Here is a 19583-nt window from a genome sequence, read left to right as displayed (position 1 = left end):
TCAAGTAGACTGTAAATTTACCAGTACGAACACTCACCCCACCTCGCGGACATTGATCCCATCAATCCAGGAACAACGCTTCCGCGGAATCAGGGACTATTCCAAATCTGCTTATTAGTTACCAGATTGGACCATTCCGTATTCTGAGCCTCCACACCCTCCCGGCTTCAAACTAGAATGAGTCCCAAGAGAAATCGGAATCTCAGTGTGTGCTCAGGCCGTCTCCACTCTTCACATATTACCTGTAAAACAAATCTTTTGCACCCGTTTGGGCCGCGCCTTACGCTATACGATTCCGGCGTGGGTTTTTCGAAAAGCATGTCTTGGAAATCCTGTTCCGAATTGTTAGCCTAGATACACGTGCGCTAAGCTGGCAGAGAGCTACGTGACTTGCACGGTAACCGGACTCTTGTAATTTGTTTAGATATAAACACTTTCACTTAGGAATTTGTACATGTCAGTTTGAATTTTATTGTTGACCATTTAGAGCTCGTAGTACAATGAAGGGACTTCCAGAATCCCAATTGACAATCCTTTCCCGTTTTTGTCCCTAAAGACCGAGAAGCCCTATTCAGAACGCGCTATCGGCTGGAAGAGCTCTCCCCTTCTTCTTACTAGTCTGGCGGCCGACCTGGACAGTTGCCTCTGTTTGAAACTCCTCTCCAAAGGGGTCTACGTGGTTTTGGATATAGTCATTTCTGTAATGCGGCAGGTTTGACGCCTTACTGAGCTCGGTGTCTCCAGACATGCTCTCCAGCGATCTAACGTCTTCCTTGCCACCCGTTGGCTTTGTCCCTGCCTCCCAAGACGTCGTGGGGGCCAGCTCGACGTGGTCGTCATGGTATCGAGACTCACTCGAGACATTGAACTCATACATCACAAAGATCTTGTCTAGCCCCACCCTGATAATGGGCCAGAAGCAGGGTATAGTGGCAACAAGGCACGCTATGCAGACCTCAACAATGGAGAGCAGGAATACCGTCGGTTCGGCCCAGGTGATATCTGTGGATGACTTCCCCGCTTGAGCCACAACGACATCAGCGAGACGCCAGACCCCAAAACTGCAGCTCCTAGTAAACGGTTAGTATAGATGTAATTACTCAACTAGCGTCTAGTTAATACTCGCAAAAGAGTATGGATGGTACTTACACGGCTCCCATACATAGCAACGCCATTAAGCCCTTGCCATTTACCGGCGCATCTTTCATAAACAGGAGTCGAAACGCAATCGCCAGAACAATGAAATCAAAAACCACATTGACACCAGAATGGCCCTCGATTGTTTTCACAGCCACATGAGGGTCTGGCGAAAAGGAAGCATAACAGCCCTTGGATGTCCCATTCCAGAAAGAAGCGGGGCTGGGAAAGCAGCCGAACCAGCCCATGAAGGCGAAAGCGAACCCCCAGAGTCCAATGACGACCGCCATAAATTGTGTAAATCGGTAAGTGTGTGTACCGGGTTCGTAGATGCGCAAATATTGGCACAAAAGGGAGACCTTGATGAGAGCGGTCGAAGATACATATGAAACTCCGATCAAATAGAAGCATATCAAGAAACTTCGGATTTGCTGAGGTGTAAGGAGATAAATGTGCTGGCCCAAGCCGAAGTTCGTCGCTACGCAAGTTGCTATTGCGCCCATACTAACGTGAATCTTACAACGAACAGGGTCAGCCACAGATCCCTTAGTCTTGGTAGGTAACGTGAGAGATAGGACTCACTACAGCAAGCACTACGAACAGGTCGTCCAATCCTGGAGATTTGACGATGCGAAATCGAGTCCACAATCGCAGACTGGTCGTCACCCACAACAAAACCTTTGCGGATTGGTTAGCGGTAAGCGAATACTATCGCCACGGGGAAGACACACCACAAGGGTGAAGCACACTCCATATATTGTTGATTGATAGTTGGCCTGCGGCTTTTCATCGTAAAAGTTCGGGGGAAGCGACGAGGGATCCATGGCTAAATAATTTTTGAAGCTCAAGATCTCGCTGCCGCTGGCAACAGTTTTGTTGGGGGGGCAAAAGAATTATATACGATATGAAGAAATGACGATGGACCTGCAATGCGTAATCGAAGTGAGCGGGCGAGAGGAGAGTCGAGTTCTTAGGATGTATACAGTCGATGTCAATGCCGAGCGGGCGGGCGGGCACAGCGGCCGCAGCCATTTTCAAGGTCGTTCTCGTCAGCCCTAAGAGCCTAGGGCCCTGAGAGTGTCAGCTCGCAGAAGATTTCTAACGGGCTAAAATCAGCGCACCTGGTCATCCGATGTGCCCATGTCGCTGCACGATCTTACACCTGGTTTGATTGACAACCTGTGCACTGTATGCAGCCCGTGCTGCCCGTGAGCATTCCTAATTTTCAAACCCGTCATTGTTATTTCTGCGTCAGCGTGAGCGTTCATTTGGATAGTCCCCCTCCAGCCGCAAATGCGGACTATTGGGCGCAGCGGGTTCCCCCTTTCTTGTTAGGTTATGAAACCTTAGCCTTTTACGGGTCCTTACCGCCATCATGAGGGGAAAGGAGGTCAGGGGTGGGCAGGGGCACTGTGAAGCCCGTGTCTCGAAACGAAGGAAGTCGAATTTGGCTTTCCCGCTACGAAAGCAGTGAGCACGGAGAACCTCCGTAGGAGCACGCTTCCAGCTGTCCCATTGGATGGCTCTAGCGGACTAGCCCAACTTGGCAACAGCTGCCCTGTCCACTGAGCACGAACAGCATCCTCCTACCAACTGAACGGTCTGGAATTGGGTATTTTGAACAATGCACATTACTTCCATTCGCCTTCAGTCCAGCACCCACGAGTTTCTGACAATTGCATGAATAAGGCAGTATTTGGCATGTAATTAGGCTTCAAATATGAAGGTAAAGTTGATGTAGATTGAGATGTCTAAAGTACAAGAAGTGCGGTGCAGCGGAGGGTTTATATTCCTCTGCAGCTGAGCCAATCCAAAAAGGGCAGAATCACTTGTATGACAACCGGCAGGTTCAATGGGAGTCCAATTTATTTTTGCAGAGCGTTTAAATGATACCATCTGAGCATTGCCAACATCCACCGAGCACCACCCAAGTCCCCTCGGAAAGAAGGAGCAAGCTTGCGTTCAGTCTCCATCACACAATATTAATCTCAAGAATTCGAATCCATATTTTCATTGCAACTGATCATCTATCATCTTGCTAGCATCCCCTTGTGGTTCACAACTGTGTTCCCTTACGAACAATTTCAATGGTAGACCAGGTTCTGCCAGCGGCTGAGAAAATCCTTCCAAGCTCGAGGTCTGGGCTAGCCAACCGGACTACTTCAGCCCAGTCTTCAGCCGTTCGGTCTTTCCCAACCAAGTCGGTCATTTGAGAGTTGCACACCCTGGTTTCTTACTTAGCATGTGTATCTCAGGTAATTATGTAGTGTTATAAGGTATAAATGTATTTGCATACGCTTGTTTGTGAGCCCAGGCAATTGGGTAATTAGGATCCAGCACCATATCCACCAGCACAATTCGCGATGTTTCTTTCATCGCCGGAAGGACATTTCTCAAAAGAGCGGCGGCTTGCTCGTCGTCGCTGAAGACATGCAAGACGATTCTGAAAACATAAAGATCCGCTTGCACCTTTTGTGGCGTGAAGATGTCATGCACCTGATACTCTAGTTGATGGGCGATATCCGCGGGAGCCTTGAAGTACGAAGCTTGAGCAGCGATGTCTTGAATGATGCAGCGCATTTTGGGATATCTTCTGGCTAGGCTGAAGCTGAAATTTCCATCGCCACCTCCCACCTATCTAGAATCAGCTAGGGAATCCAGACAAACATAATGGATGGGGTATTCTCTTCGTTACATCAACAACGAGCCCGAATTGCTCCCAAGGATAAGAATCCAAAATGATTTCACTGGAACAAGATTCTGTCGTTGCTACCCATCCAAGCCCTTTAGAATAACGAGGTCCACGTTGCTTGTCACTTAGGACAAGTGCCATGGCACCCATAGAATTATCTTTCCGAGCGATGTTGAAAGGGCTAAGTTTTGTGTCTAGGACGAGCCCGTGGATATCATATGTCTCTGGCAATGCCTGTATAGCTTCTGGCATGTCATCGGTACAAGCACCAAGCCAGCATTGTGAACCTTCATTGCGTGCAAGGAAGAGCGATGCCGCCGAATGTCCAACTCTGTTGGGCTCTGGTTCGAGAAAAATGCGTCTGGTGATGAGGTGTCGGACGTAGGTTGTCAGACGTTTGACTTCTAACTTTAATGGATTGGCCATGGCTTCGTAAGAGATTGTTCCATGTTCAGGTACCAGCTCCCAGAGTCGATAATGATAGAGAAGCTTGTAAGCCCCAACATCATGAATTGCGGCGAGTGGTGACCAGAGCATCGTAGATTCGGCGCCTTCCACGAGATCATACATGGTCTGACATGCCGACATCAAGGCAACTCGAGATTCTTGGAGCTCCTGAGGAAAGTGTCTAGAGGGGCGAGCATCGGCTTCAAATCCAAGCTTTTCGCCGTGACTGTCCAGAAACGACTGCAGTTTTTCAGCATGCGCGAAGACATGGGCAGCATACTCGCGCAAATTCATCGACATGTTTGGCCAAGGTCCCTTGTTTTGGAGTAGTTGGGGTTTTGTAGGGGACTGTCTGAATTCTAAGCGTGGGGTACGTGGATAAGTGAATTATAGAGAGAATGTTTGTGTTCACCATGGCTACCTTCAAAAGGACAGTGGGTACTCGACGTCAAGGATATTACTTGGAGGCTTCAAATCTAGCTGCATCAAGCATGAGCTGGGAAGGTAAAATGCGATATCTAAAGGAAACCACACACAACCCATGCTGTTTACATACGGCACAATGTAATACTTATTCCACGTACGAGATAGGAAGTATATATCTACCCTTGTTACCCCTGATCAGGTAAATCGTCTTCCTCGCTTTGACACAAGAGGGTGGACACATCAGATTGGTTACCTGTATGCGCAGCTATGTCAGACGGGGTGTTGCAAAAGCGAAAGCACGTGCACGCCCTGTCTATTAAACTTTTAGGTGTAAAAGCCTCCCCGGCAACAGCACAGTAAAATATGGTCGCCTTTACTACAAAGACAAGCTGGTGCGTCTACTGCTCCCTGTCCGCTTGTGATCTGTGGTCTCGGGATAAATAATTCCACCCCTGGCACCTGCTTCTAGCACTTTCGACCCCACAAATACGCCAAATCTGCCTTTCGTATTGGTTATCTACCCCAGTTGAGGCTGTCACCAAAACCCTCAAGGGTGCGATTATTTACCAAAAGACCAGTATATTGCAGAAATTTCCAAGACACGGGACGGGTGGCGGATCACCACACGTCAGTAAGCTTACTTATTTTATTAGGTATTATCTCCGCGACAGGAAGTCCCCGGTTCCGAAGTACCGAGAAACCAAGAACCTTTGTTTCAGGATTCAAGTCTCGGCGGCAATGACGGAGCTGCAGGAGTTGGGATGGCGTTTTAAGTGCCTATTTCTCAGGCCATGTTTTACTCGTGTGTGCACATCTAATTATATCGTCACACCCCTTTCTTCCCTCATAAAATCACGTAAAATCGTGACGGGGAAAGTATATCCTACTTTCCGATGTTTCCATGTGCCTTGTTCGCACAAGCCCTGTCTGCAGAAGCCCTCTCTACTCGTGGCGCGCTAGATTGAAACATTCCTTCAATTATGGTATAACAAGCATCTTGCTCACTGCTCAACTTTCATGGGAATTTTTTGTAACTATGAGTTCAAGATCTTCGGCGGATCTCTGTCTTGTTCCCCTCCGAATTTTAGTTGTCGGGTGAGTAAATTACTGTTCAGGCTATAACGTTTATAGCCCTCATATAGAATTCGGCCATTTTCTAACTCGAAAGCAGTGCCGGTACAGTTCTTTCCTTGACATAAACGCGGCTCTGACTAACAATTGAGCTCTCCGCAGGTATTGCAGGTCTTTCCACAGCTATCTCGCTTGGCAGACGTGGCCATTCAATTCTAGTTCTAGAGTCTACAAAAGAGGTATGAATTACGGAATAGACAATTTCCGAAAGTAGTTGTTTTTTGATGGTCGATGCTAAGAGTTATAGCTTCAATCTCTAGGTGCTGGAGTTGCCTTGGCGCCGGCGGCTAAACAATGGTATGAATGTGAGTATTTGGCATATTATTGGAGAATTTTTCGTTTTGGGCATTCTCTAACCTCTCAGTTCAGCAGAAAAGGTGCTTTCGGCGGATGATTCAGCATGTCGTGCTGCGGAGGGATTCGAAAGTAGACGTTGGGACACCGGTGAAGCAATTGCTCGAACAGCATTTCCTCCCGAGAAGAGGATGTTTCCCATTCTCCACGGAGACTTGAAATTGGCGCTTACCTCGCGAGCTGAAAAACGGGATAATGTCGAGATCAGATTTGATTCCCGCGTTATCGACGTCGATACGGATGGTCCCGAGGTCGTGCTTGCAACAGGAGAACGAATTGGCGGCGATCTAATCATAATCGCAGATGGGGTCGGCTCTAAATTGAAGTGGAAGGTCTGCCCGTCAAAAATAGAGCGGGCGCAGCCCACTGGCGATGCTGCATATCGACTGGTTATTCCACGAGAGCTTCTGGAGAAAGACGAGGAATTGCTGGCCTTAGTACAAAACCCTTGGATAAAGCGGTGGGATGGACCTCGTGGCCATTCCGTGGCATACCCTGTTCACAATCATGAGCTTCTGAACGTGGTTCTCATTCATCCAGATGAGCATGCCGAAGAATCGTGGACGTTCAGGACTGAGAAGCGCCATGTTGTTGCCGAGTTCCAAGGATGGAATTCTGCCCTCCGGAAGTTGATAGACCTAGCGCCAGACGAGGTACCAAACTTTAGGATCCTGGCTCATTCCCCCTCGCCAGGCTGGGTCAGGGGAGCTGTTATACTGCTTGGAGATGCTTGTCATGCCATGCCGTGAGTTATTTCCTCTTTCTGATACGTACTGCTTTGAATAATAATAATAACTACAGTCCATATCTCGGTCAAGGAGTAGCACAGGCGGTGGAGGATGTTACTGCAATCACGACCGTTTTGTCACTGATTCAAAGTAAACAGCAATTGTCTGCGGCTCTTGAGGCATATGAGACTTCTCGGAAAGGCCGCGTATTCGAAATACAAGCAGCCACTACCCAGGCACGACAATATGCGTACCGAGGAGATGGCGAGGTGAAGGCAGTTCGTGACAAGGAACAAGAGGCTAAACGAAGTGACGATGTGGTCAAGATGATTCGTTCCACTTGGATCTGGGATGCTGCAGAGGCTGCTAGAATCGCTCTGTTTCAGATCCTCAAATCTGCATAATTGTGCAATCGCTGTCCTGTCTTGTCATTCACCTAAGTTTGAAATTGATATATCACCACTCTGGTATCTGTAATAGGGCACGAGAATAATAGAAGCAAACAGATTCTGAACCGGATTCTCGGTCACGTTCCACTTATCTGGATTATGCAAAGCTCATATCTACTACGCAGAGAATAGTTACATGTAGGTAGGACTGTTACTTATCATCGCCCCAAAATTAGGCAAATACATTCATGCAACCTCAGACCAACCTCACCGATCCCGAAGGAGATCAAGACCGCCCCGCGGGTCTCTAACAGAACCAAGACATCTGATAACCACCTGCTGCAAGATTTGGCCAAGTTGTTTAACCTATAAATTAATCCGCGTTAGTTGCGTCACCCGGACAATCAAACTTGGAAGAAGAATCGAGGGAGCTTACATATGGCATGTTCATGATCGAGAAGTGATCTCCTTGCGTTTGAAAGCATTCCACTTTGTCCCCTACGAGCACATCCCAGCCGTTGGGTCCAAAGTCATGTTGTGATGGATAGAACCATGCCTCCAAATTCTGTCCCTTCATGTTGATACTCCCGTCGTTACTGGACTCAGGTCCGATAAGCTCAGTGGCCCAGATGACAAAGGTGGCATCTGGCCGGCAACCAGATGCCATGGGCGTCGGATCCAGCCGACTAAAACACCTTGCTGTGGCCAACATGTGCTCCTTCATTTGAAGCGACAGGGCAGAAACGTCAGATACGACCCGATCAATTCCGCTTAGCATCCCCATATACTTGATGATATCAAGTGTCGGCATAGCTACTTTTCTTCGGTTGACATGCCGTGGTGCGAGCATATCAATGATGATCAAACCGATGACTTTCTCACCGGCCTCGAGCAGCAGGCGAGAAACTTCATAGGCAAAGACACTCCCACCTGACCAGCCTCCAAGCAGGTATGGCCCACGAGGTTGTTTTGCACGAATGGCTACCAAATACATTTCCGCAGCTTCGCTGAACGTGCAAGTGAAATTCTTTGGGTCTTTTACCCATGGGGATTCAAGTGCAAAGACTTGGAGGTCGTTGGCGAATTTAGGCAGATGAACATAAGCCGCTGCAGAGCCGGCTCCATCCGCTATCAGGAATAGAGAGGTCCGTGGAGGAGTGCACGCCGAACCCGAAAGTAGAACGATGTTACTCTCTCTCGGAGAATTTGGTGCTTCATCCCCATCTGTAAGCCCATTCGTATGCCCATTCGTGTGCCCATTCGTCAAGGCATTCGAATTTGCCAAGGTCGAGTGTTGATTTTCAATGATTCGCAGCGCCCGTTCAGCATCCTCAAGCGTCGGATTTTCTGTGAGAAATGAAGTGCCTAGCTCAGTTCCCGTCTCAGCTTTTAATGCCGCCAAGATAGAAATACTAAAGATAGAGTCTACACCAAGCTCGGAAAAAGATGCAGATGGCACTACTTCACTCTCAAGTAGCCTCGTCTCATCAAGCAATATCTGCCGGAACGTGGTGGCGAGCGATACAGCGTGCCCATTTGCTTTGTGACCTCCCCCAAGAACTGCAGGTCCTGCTGAACCACTGTTCGACTTCACCGATGCTTCCGAGGTCTTGCCTTGGGGACCATTTTTGATCTGTGGAGCGTTGACCTTTCCAAGTGAATGAAGAAGAGTTTTCCGCGTCATTCTCCGGAATCGCAGGCCCTCCAAAAGACCTACAACGATGTCCTCGTAAAGTATATATGCGTTTCCTCGGCAAGTAAATTCATCTGAATGATCGATGTATGCATGAACCTGGTAGCGAGCGTCTGGCGAAAAATCTCGAACGTGGAGATCTAGGCGCTCTATGTGCGTGGCAATGTAAACATGGTCACCAGCTTGATCAGGATTTCCATTCAGAAGGAATCCCACAGTCTGAGCAAGGATGTCACTCCAGTACGGCGACAAAGTGAATCTTTGGTCTAGTCTCCGTTCGTCGTATGCTGGAAGATGGACAATTGCGATAAGTTCTCTGAAGTCGTCGCTGACAACCGCGCTTTCAACGCCCTTGAATATATCACTGTATTCCATAAGATTGGAAAATAATTTATAGAATACTTTGCCACGGATGTTGTCTGCGAGCTCCGCTTTAGAAGCGTCCATCAGCTGGGCGATTTTTGGCCGAATCGAAAAAGATAGCTTTTGAGTTTCAATATCGAAAATCGACTGGTCTCGGAGGCGGACAAGACAGTTAGCGAAGGCAGGAGGTGGTGACCCAGGACCGTTGCTGAATGAAACTGAAAATTCGGGCCCCGGGTACCTTTTCCTCGTAACCTCGATGCGGATAACTTTTGGAGACTCAGACGTGGTAACCACGGCTTGGTCAACTTTCAAGTCACAGACCAAGAGTGCTGGACACGGGGCTGCGAAATTGCCGCCAGTTATAAGATGTCGCGCTGCTGTGAGAGCCATGTCAATGAAGACGCCGGCAGAGCATACAAAAATGCCACAAAGTTTATGGCCCTCAATGATTTGAGTGAGAGAAGGATGTGAGATTGTCGATGTGAAAGAGGAAGACTGTTCGTGCTCATCGTCTACGCGTTTCACGCAATGATGAAGGCAGGTCGATATAGGTTCTGGTTCTGGATCTTTCTCTCCTATTAAGCCATTTGCTTGTAATAGTTGATCATTGCTTTTGTACGTGATCCAGAAGTCCCTCGTATCAAAGGCATACTTGGGAAGGTCAACATGCGACAAGTTGTTGGTAAAGTCGTTATGGAACGCTCGCCAGTGAATAGGTTGTTTGGCCATGTATAAAGTTGCGAGGTTGACAGAAACCGTTTTCCAATTGTTTTCTCCTTTCCTCAAGCTTGCTAGGGCATGTGAAGACTTGACATTGATATTCGCTCGAACCAGTCCCAGGCAGCAAGCATTCGGCCCGATATCAAGCCATAACGATGACGCATCTGCAAACCCTTGGGATAGACAATTGGCAACAGCTTGTTGAAATTTCACTGGCTCTCTTGTGTGCCTGATTAGGTAGTCCCCTCCGAAAGATGATGCTTCCGTGACTTGATGACCAAGAAGAGTTGAGATCATCCTGATCTTGGGTTTTCTGAACACCACGCCACCCAGTATATCCCCAAATTCTAATGATATCGCACCCATCTGGCAAGAGTGCATGCCATACGGTATGTCAAGCATCTGGCACTTGAGTCCCCGTTCTTTTAAGAGTGTCTCTAGTATCAGGATCTCCTGTTGCCCGCCGCTCAAGACGGCCATTCCGGGGCCATTGTAACATGACACTTCACAACCCTTGAGGTCTCCCTCGGACAGGAATAGTGAAACTTCATTCGCAGTTCCAGATATTGAGAGCATTGCATGAGTTCCTGCAACGCACTTGGACTCTAGAAGTTGTGCTCTTTTGCCGACCAAATACAATGCATCGAAGATTGAAAGCACTCCAGCAGCACAAAGAGCGGCATACTCGCCGATACTATGACCCATCACAATATCCGGTTTGAGGCCGTAAAACTCCCAGAGTTTTGTGAGAGCAATTTCTAGAGCCACGAGAGATAGATGGAGTTGAACAATACTGATGGATTCCATCCTCGTATCTTGATCTGCAATCAAATTTGCGAACGAGGGAAATCCTAGGGAATCACAAATTTGTTCTAGCTCAGCAATTATCCCTCGAAACTGGTCGGAAGTTCTGAAGAGATCTTTGCCCATTCCTGCATAGTGCCCACCCTGACCGCTAAAGACAAATACCACTGGTGTGTTCTTGTGCGGACTGCTGAGCTGTTGAACCACGCCGGCCACACCATTGAGGTCACTTCTCAATGCCTCAACAATGTCTTCAGTGCTGGCTCCGCAATATGCAGCTCTGAAAGGATGGTGATTCCGCCGTGCAGTTGTCGTATATGCAAGGTTGGCCAGGCTGGTGTTGACATTTTCCTCGAGAAATTGAAGCATACGTCTTTTGTTCTGATCGAACGATGCCGTACTGTGCGCTGAAATCGTGACGACGTGGAATTCTCGTGGATCTAAGCCTTTAGTCTCACGCTTAGGCGGCTCTTCAAGAACGAAGCAGCTATTGCCGCCCTACAGTCACGTTAGCCATCGCGACTACTCAACATCTAACAGATAGGACTCAAGGTACAGCAGCATCAAAATTATTGACGAGGAGCCTCCTCTTGGCTTTACCAACTGACGAAAATGGCATTGAATCTCCCGGAACAAGTACCTGACCGTTCTCCAAACAAGGGTAATGTGCTAGTTTTTGGGGGATGCCAACTTGTGCTGGTATCGTCTCTTTTTGGAGCACCATAGCGCCTTTAATTAAAGATAGAATTCCTGCTGTCTGGACATTGTCAGTAAAGTTTTCCACAATGCTCGGGTCTTCTAGGAGAAACCAACCGCTTCCGAGTGTCCCACATTTGCCTTGATAGCACCAACCACCAGCGGCTTCTGACGGCTGCCCGCTTTTGCTAAAACATTAGCAATGGACTCCAACTCTGTAGTATCGCCCGAAATCGTTCCAGTCCCGTGCATTTCCACGTATTCAATATCGTGAGGCTCTAGCCCAGTTTTGTGTAGAAGAGATCTATAAAGCCGCTCTTGCGTTTGGGCATGGGGATGCGTAATAGACGTTGCCTCTGCCGAATGATTTCGAGCATAGCCTCGAATAACTGAGATAACGTTATCGTTATCTTGCAGAGCATCGTCTAATCTTTTCAAAACTAGTACGCCAACTGCCTCTCCTCGACAATATCCATCCGCATCTTCCCGAAATGTTTTGCAGCCACCTGTCAGGGACAGAAAGCCACCTCTGCTGAGAGCGGAGTGATAGAATGGGGTAGTAATGATATTAGCACCTCCGGCAATAGCGGTGTCGCAATCCCGATTTATGAGGGCCTTAAATGCCAATCCAACTGCTGTTGCCGCTGAACCACAAGCAGAATCAACACAGGTTGTAGCACCTTCCCATTTGAAATGGTGAGAGAGACGTCCCGGCACGAAGGCTCGTTGAGTGCCTTGTACCCAGTGAATGTCTACCCCCAAAGATTCAAGCATTTCCTTCCAGTCATCAGATCCGATGCCAATGAAAGTGCTGACACGTTTCCCATCAGTTGCGCGACTTCCATTGGTGGTCACACCGGCATCTTCGAGTGCCTCATAAGTTGTGTGCATCAGCAAGCGTTGCGCAGGATCCATCTGGATGGCCTCTCGAGGAGAGACGTTGAACAATTTGTGATCGAAGAGGCCAGGATGCTCTAAGAAGCAACCATATGGAGTGATGATGGCATTCTTTGCACGTCCCTCTTCGTCAAAATAACTGTCCACGTCGAATCGGTCAGAGGGAATCTGGATGAGTCAGTGAATGCCCGCCAATCAAACAATAAATTCCTCTAAGTTCAGTGGACCTTACCTTTTTGTGAAAGTCTTTCCGCTCCATGATGCTTGCCCATAACTCTTCAACGGTATCAGACCCAGGGAATCGACCCGACATCCCAACAATAGCAATTGAATCGGATCCAACTTGACTATCGAAGATCTCTTGAGTCGAAATTTGGGTTTTCAATGCTACTTTTAAGCGTTTCCTTTGTAACATGCGTTTGAATAATGGGAGATAGCTGGTGTCTCCAAGGGTAAAGAGAGAAGTTTGCTGTTCTCTGTTTAGGAGAGATATACCGGCCTCGAACACCAGTTCGGGATTGGCGCAATGTTGAAATATATCCTCCAAGCAGTGTTGTAGCAAGTCTAGCAAGATTGGGCCGACCAACGGTCTGTTCGTAGTCGCTGAGATCAGTTGGTAATTCGGCTTGAGCTTTTTCTGAAGAAGGTGCGTCTCTCCTATCATGTATTCAAAGTTTGGACTTCCCAAATGAACAGCATGCACAGGGCCAAAGGCAGGAAGCGTCACGATGTGGGTGTTTTTCAATGCAAGAGAGCTGCCAATGAGCTTTTCCAATATCGATGGTGGACCAAAGACAGTGGCCCAAGAAGTTGCTTGAATGCCGATATATGCTTCTCTATGCTTTGGGATTGCCTAGAAAGGTCAGCTGAGTTCTCTTCTTTTTGTTGGAGCGTCATGGACGAGGGGAAACATTGCCCTACCTGATCTTTGTGGAAGTTATCTAAAATCAAAGGAAGATGGGTTACAACTTCACCAAGAGCTGCGAATGCCCAGTCTCCGCTGCCAGGTTCTATCTGTATCCCTCGGAGTCTAATTTGCACAGCTGTGCGACAAGCCACTACTGCCAGGTATGTAGCTACTTCAATCAGTTCACCAACGTCATTAGCAACAGCGGCTGCCGCTGCTGCAAGCATGCTTGAACAGATGCCTAGGGCAATAACTGGGGATGAGTTATCAATGCCCATCAATAATAACGGATCTTTTTCTGCATGCCTAAAAACTACTTAGTATCAAATGCAAAACGGGTAAAGAAAACCATCTCTAAGATGATTTTCACCTACAAAATAAGTTCCCCAATACAAGCCACAAACGGCAAAACCATTCGGGTAATGCCGATATGATCTCTCCTGCATTCATGGCACTCTTGCAAGTCTTGTATACTGTGAATCACTCCCATTGAATCGCGCTCTGACGGTGGCAACGTCTGAATCTCTTGTCCGACGGCCTCTACGGCATTACGTATAAAAAGCTGTGTGTTATTCGAATGTCGAGACTTTGCAAGCAGTTGTCGAATTGGGGCAACTGGAGCATCTGATGTGTCCCCAAACAGGAGAATGCGATTTGCAGCCATAGCAAGGACTGAAGGTATCACAAGGCGGTCACTCGTTTTGGTTGAAAGGTTGAATTCTTTGTTGAGAGGATAATTGAGGTCGTGCAAAAGAGCATATAATTGATGATAGAATCTCAGGTTTACGAGTGCCCAAAAAACAGTGTTTTATCCTTAGCGCCATCACTTGTAAACCAGCCATTTCAAAATTCTTATTCCAGATGGTAATCGCAAAGCTGATTGATCACAGTTCCATGGCTTGATGAAATTTGACTTACGTCTGCGGACCCTGAGGGCAGGGAGTGCCTATGTGGACCGCGCTACAGTGGGCCACGAGGATTTTAGTTCACAAACTTGCGCGGGAGACGCATGGGAACTTACGGTGCTCCAAGGCACGGCAACCGCAATCCACGCCCCCTGTCTGCCCCCCAAGCCTCCATTCACTACCTTTGACATGGCTCCCCTCCCCTCTTTCCGAACTGGAATCAGCCCACCATTACGGTACGGAGGTGGCCCCCTCGCAAGGCTGAGCGGAGATTTGGAAAGCATGCCTCACCCCTGGCTTACTGCATTAGGCTGCTCCCACACCCTCGGATTTAGACGGCCTGCCTGTTCAGTACTCTCGCCCCCACCCCCTCTTCTAATAAAACTAGAACGTGGGACCTCTGACCGGGGCGTTTTGTATGGTAAAGTAGACTGTCTGTGCTCTGTGGACTCACTGGTACATTTAATTAGGGGGAGAGTGTTCCGGCAGCCGAACGGTCCATTCTCGAGCCGATGTTTGATGAGGAACCGCTGACATGGGGACAAGACCCGATCCTGGCTACCTCGTGCGGTCTACGAGTCTAAAATTCAAAGTAAAGGGGGCGGACGCATCGGGTTGGGCTCATGTAAGGCAATCATATGTCGCTGTGCTGTTGCCATAGAGGCTTTTACACCTAAAAGTTTAGTAGACAGGGTGTGCACGTGCTTTCACTACGGTGGTACGGCCCATCAAGATAGTAATAGCACTAGCATGGGGCCCCCCTTGTATCGCACACTTTACTTGTAAAAGTGTTTTTCTTAAGCGCGTGTTTTTGTGCGGGGAATCGGTTATAGAGAGAATCTAAAAAGATTCTAAGCTTTTTGATTGGCTAAAACCCCTGTAAAAGCCCCCCTGTAAAAGGGGGAGAGTAGCAACACCCGTCTCCGATATACAAGTATCCCTTCGTCCGGTGAGACATTGCCACATTTGGAGGTTTCACTGGCCAACCGCCCAAATTACTCAACCGCCCAAAATTAAAATCTTAATATTTAATTCCTATTAAATACTAATACTTTATAGTATTCTCAATTCCCTAATAGCTATATATTACTTTAAAACTATATATTACTTTAAAACTATATATTACTTTAAAACTATATATTACTTTAAAACTATATATTATTACTAAAATTATTTATTTAGTAACATTTTTAGTATTTTTTTACTAATTTTTATTCTATTATTTTTATTTCTTACTAATATCTATATACTTAATTAAATATCTTATATAATATCCTAAATATTTTTAGTAATATATAATTTAATTAATTATAATTATTGGCCGGTAATTAAATTATAATTAATTATTTGCTTAATTTAATTAAATATAATTAATTACTGGGTCACGTGTTATTACACGTGACTACAAAGATAATATAAGCGTTATAGTACAAAAGTAAAATATATTTTACTCTAATTTATATATTGCCTTACTATTATAAGCTTAATAGCTAGTATCCCGCCTTTATTTACTTTACTTATCTTTATAAATAAGTACTATAGTAGGGGTTTTGACTTCTCTAGTTACTTGAGTATAGTTATGTAATATATAGAGCAAATAATTCACATATATATTACCTTGCTTTCATTCTTTCTTCTTTAGAAATTAATTAATCTTTACTCTTTTTATATTTTAGTTATATATTATTTAAAGAAAAAGAAAAGAATTTATTACTTATATAACTTTTATATGGGTTTTATATAATAATTAGAAATAATTTATTATATTTAATTATAATTTTTCTAATAATTAAATTTTTTTAAAAGTTAATAATTAAATTATAATTAATTATTTATTTGATTTAATTAAATATAATTAATTACCTTAATTATTTTTTTAATATACTAACTTAATATAAAAGAGTATATTAAAAGGTTTTTTATATTATTATAATAATATTTTTTATTAAATTTTCTTTGAAAAAAGAATTAGTAATTTGGGTTTAATAAAATAATAAACCTAAATTTAAATATCTAATTCTTGAAATAAAGAATTACTTATATTACTTAAATATTTAATTATAATTTAGGTACTATTTAATTATTTAATTATAAAAGTTCAAATATTAATCGAATTTACTATTATATAATAAATCTTATATTTTTTTCTAATTAGCTAAAGCCTTTATAAGAACCTTATTATAAAATAATGTTTTTTTATTTCTTTTTTCTCTAGTAATAACGATTTCTAGAGGCTTAATTACTTTATTAATTAGTATTAATATAGCTATTTCTTTAGGAATTATATATATAATTACTAAACTCGAAATATAAATAATAGAATATAAATTAATATTAATATTTATTTTATTAATTAGTAATACTATTATTAAAACTATCTAAGCTATTATTTATTCGAAAATTCTTAATATAGATTTAATTATAACTTCGAAACCTATAATAATTATATTTCGAAATTATGTTTCATATATAAAAGATCTAAATATTATTTATATATAGCATATTACTAGAATTAAAAAAGAAAATAATTATAAAAGTAATAGAAATAAACAAAAGAAAGAAATATTATTTAAATTTCTATTTTCTTTTAATTAAAACCTTTTTATTTACTTTTATTATTTCTATTATTTTTATAACTAATACTTTTATAAATAACCTTATTTTTTTCTCTTTTATATATTAGATAATAGGCAAAAACTGTATTTTAAAGCTTATTAAATAAATGAAAAATATTTAGATATTTATAATTAATAATATATTAAAAGTTAATATTTATTACTTTTATAAAATTATAATTAATATTAAAGCTTTTAGATTTTTAATTACTAGTTTTACCTAATTTCAAGCTTTATAATAAACTAATAATAGTATTAAATTTAATAAAACTATTAAAGATTAAATTAATATCCAGTTTAATATCGGATTTATATTCTTTATTAGATTTATAATAATAAGAATACTAATTAGATAAATATAATTTTATATTATATTTATAAAGATTTTATTTTTATTTAGTTTAATTAATATAAATAAGCTAGGAATTTACTTTAATAATTTTATTAATTATTTTATTACTTTTACTAAATACTATATACTTATAATATAATATTTTAAAATATTATATTATAAAGCTTTATTTCCGAATTCTTTATTTATAATTTTTTCTTTTTTATAAAATTTAAATTATAATATTTATATTATTATTCTAATTATTTATTTATTAATAAGTTTCGAAATATACTAGAATAAACAAGCTATAAAATTAATATATAAAGTCTTTTAAATACCTTATAAAGTATTATAAATAATATTAGAGCTTTGAATAATTACTAAAATAATTTAAATTTAATCTAAAAAATAATATTAGCTTTAATTATTCTATTATTATTAATAAAGGCATTTAATATTAAATCGGCTAATAGCTTTAAAATACCCTAAAATAGTATTAAATTAATATTTATTTAGGTTCTTTTAATTAAATTATAATAGATATTAGAAAGTAATTTATTATTAAGAAGTTTATTTAGCTTATAAATATTATAAGAATTAAAGTTAAAATCGTTTTTATAAAAGCTTATACTTCTATTAGAATTATAAAATACTATTATAGTTTAATTTAATATATTTATTTTATTATTATAGCTAAAATTAATAGAATTAATAAAAATACTATTTTTTTAAAAAATAACTTTTAAGGCTATTAATAAATCTATAAACTTAATAGTATTTATTTTAATTATTTTAATTTATAATACTTTATTTTAAATAATTAAATATAATATCTTATTATTAATTATATTATAATAATTAGTAGTATTTAAAAATATAATAATAAAAATTTAGAAGATTTAAATTATATATTAGTTTTATTATATAATAATAATATTTTTTATTTAATTTCTATAAAGTTCTTTTTTATAAAAGATATTAAAATTAGTATACTTAAATCTAAAAGTAATATAAATATAAATTCATTAATTATTTCTACTATTTTACTAAAATATAATAAAGAATACTTTTATAAAAACCCGGATATTATAATATTTTTATAGAATAATAATCTATTTAAGAATTCCTATTAAGTTAAAATTATTAATCTTTTAGAAAAAAGTATTTTAAGGTTATTATAATAGCGGGATTAAAGTAATAGCCAGGGCTTAAAGATCCAAGAATCTCATATATTAAAAATACTAAGCTAAAGAGAAGAAAAAGGAAGAGAGAAAAGGAAAGGAAATAAAAGAAAAAAATACTAGCTAAAATAACTGAAATACTAGCTAGCTAGATAAAACTAGTTATATAATAGCTATTTCCCTAGCTAGTACTATTATATTACTCTTCCGGAAACCAAATCTGAATACTCTTATTTAAATATATAAAATATAAAGGAAATGGGATTTTAATAAAACTCCTAAAACGGCCAGTTTTTAATAGTTATTATCCGACTAATAGCTATTACTTGAGGCTCTAGAACTAGCCTCAGACCCAAAATCGTCTATAGAACCATTTATAGAACTATTAAGAGAACTGTTTATTAAACTAAGCTTGTTTATAGAGCCTATATTATTTATAAAACCGTCTATAGAACCGTTTATAGAGCCCAAATCGTCTATAGAGCCGGAACTAGCCTCTATATCTAACTTAAACTCTATTTTAGAGCTAGTTTTACTAGAGTCTTATTAGTTCTCGGTTTTCTTGAAGAATAAAGTTATTAGTAGAAGAATATTATAAATAAGCCTCTTTTAGGATAGAATTATCCGAATTAGACAAGTCAGAAAAAAAGTATTATATCTGGCTAGAAGATAGTTATACGGGAGGCTATATAAGGGGCGGATAAAAGAGAGACAAATGAGAAAGAGGCAATTAAGGGAGGGGTAATTATAAGATAGTTACTTCTATTTTAAATTAGTAAACTAGAACTAATTACCGGATTTCTTTTCTTTTAAATCAGGAACCCGAAACCAATTAGTATATCTCTTGTTTTAAATCAGAGAATTACTGATTTATAAAAGGAAATACCGGTTCTTTTACTCTTATTAATATTAAGGAAAATATATTATCTCTTCTAGTTAAGGGCCAGATTCCGAGATTAACTAGATTATAGAGGGCAGAAGTCTTTCTTCTTTTAAGTTAGTAAAGAACTAATTATTAGATTATTATTTATTCTAGTTAAGGACTAAACTTCGAAATTAATTAGGCTATAGAGAATAGGAGTATTATTTATTCTAGTTAAAGGCCAAATCCGAAATTAACTAGATTTTAGAAAATATATCTTTTTTCTTTTAAGTTAGTAA

General features: G+C 41.4%; 4 protein-coding genes across 4 annotated transcripts; 1 reads left to right on the top strand and 3 right to left on the bottom strand.

The window, feature by feature from the left end:
* Window positions 1–571: 571 nt before the first annotated feature.
* K444DRAFT_629017 (uncharacterized protein) lies at window positions 572–1961 on the bottom strand (the record flags this gene model as incomplete). The annotated part of the gene is made up of 4 exons (XM_024882996.1): window positions 572–1070; window positions 1150–1652; window positions 1720–1815; window positions 1869–1961. The coding sequence occupies 4 exons, from the start codon at window positions 1959–1961 to the stop codon at window positions 572–574; spliced, it is 1191 nt and encodes a 396-aa protein (XP_024737906.1).
* A 1232-nt stretch (window positions 1962–3193) lies between these two features.
* Window positions 3194–4576, bottom strand: K444DRAFT_720713 (S-adenosyl-L-methionine-dependent methyltransferase; the record flags this gene model as incomplete). The annotated part of the gene is made up of 3 exons (XM_024888489.1): window positions 3194–3362; window positions 3434–3771; window positions 3833–4576. The coding sequence occupies 3 exons, from the start codon at window positions 4574–4576 to the stop codon at window positions 3194–3196; spliced, it is 1251 nt and encodes a 416-aa protein (XP_024737905.1).
* Window positions 4577–5946: 1370 nt separating this feature from the next.
* On the top strand, window positions 5947–7319 carry K444DRAFT_527338 (monooxygenase; the record flags this gene model as incomplete). Its single annotated transcript, XM_024874631.1, has 4 exons — window positions 5947–6012; window positions 6081–6142; window positions 6198–6932; window positions 6989–7319. Coding segments are annotated over 4 exons (1194 nt in total), but the record flags the coding sequence as incomplete, so codon positions are not given.
* A 235-nt stretch (window positions 7320–7554) lies between these two features.
* K444DRAFT_588468 (putative polyketide synthase) lies at window positions 7555–14051 on the bottom strand (the record flags this gene model as incomplete). Its single annotated transcript, XM_024878058.1, has 7 exons — window positions 7555–7670; window positions 7741–11385; window positions 11444–11644; window positions 11701–12648; window positions 12713–13333; window positions 13402–13693; window positions 13762–14051. The coding sequence occupies 7 exons, from the start codon at window positions 14049–14051 to the stop codon at window positions 7572–7574; spliced, it is 6096 nt and encodes a 2031-aa protein (XP_024737903.1). The 3' UTR covers window positions 7555–7571.
* Window positions 14052–19583: the final 5532 nt, after the last annotated feature.

The sequence above is a fragment of the Hyaloscypha bicolor genome, assembly GCF_002865645.1.
Source record: "Hyaloscypha bicolor E unplaced genomic scaffold K444scaffold_57, whole genome shotgun sequence".
Classification (NCBI taxonomy): Eukaryota; Fungi; Ascomycota; class Leotiomycetes; order Helotiales; family Hyaloscyphaceae; genus Hyaloscypha; species Hyaloscypha bicolor.
This window is presented reverse-complemented; position numbering and strand designations above follow the sequence as displayed.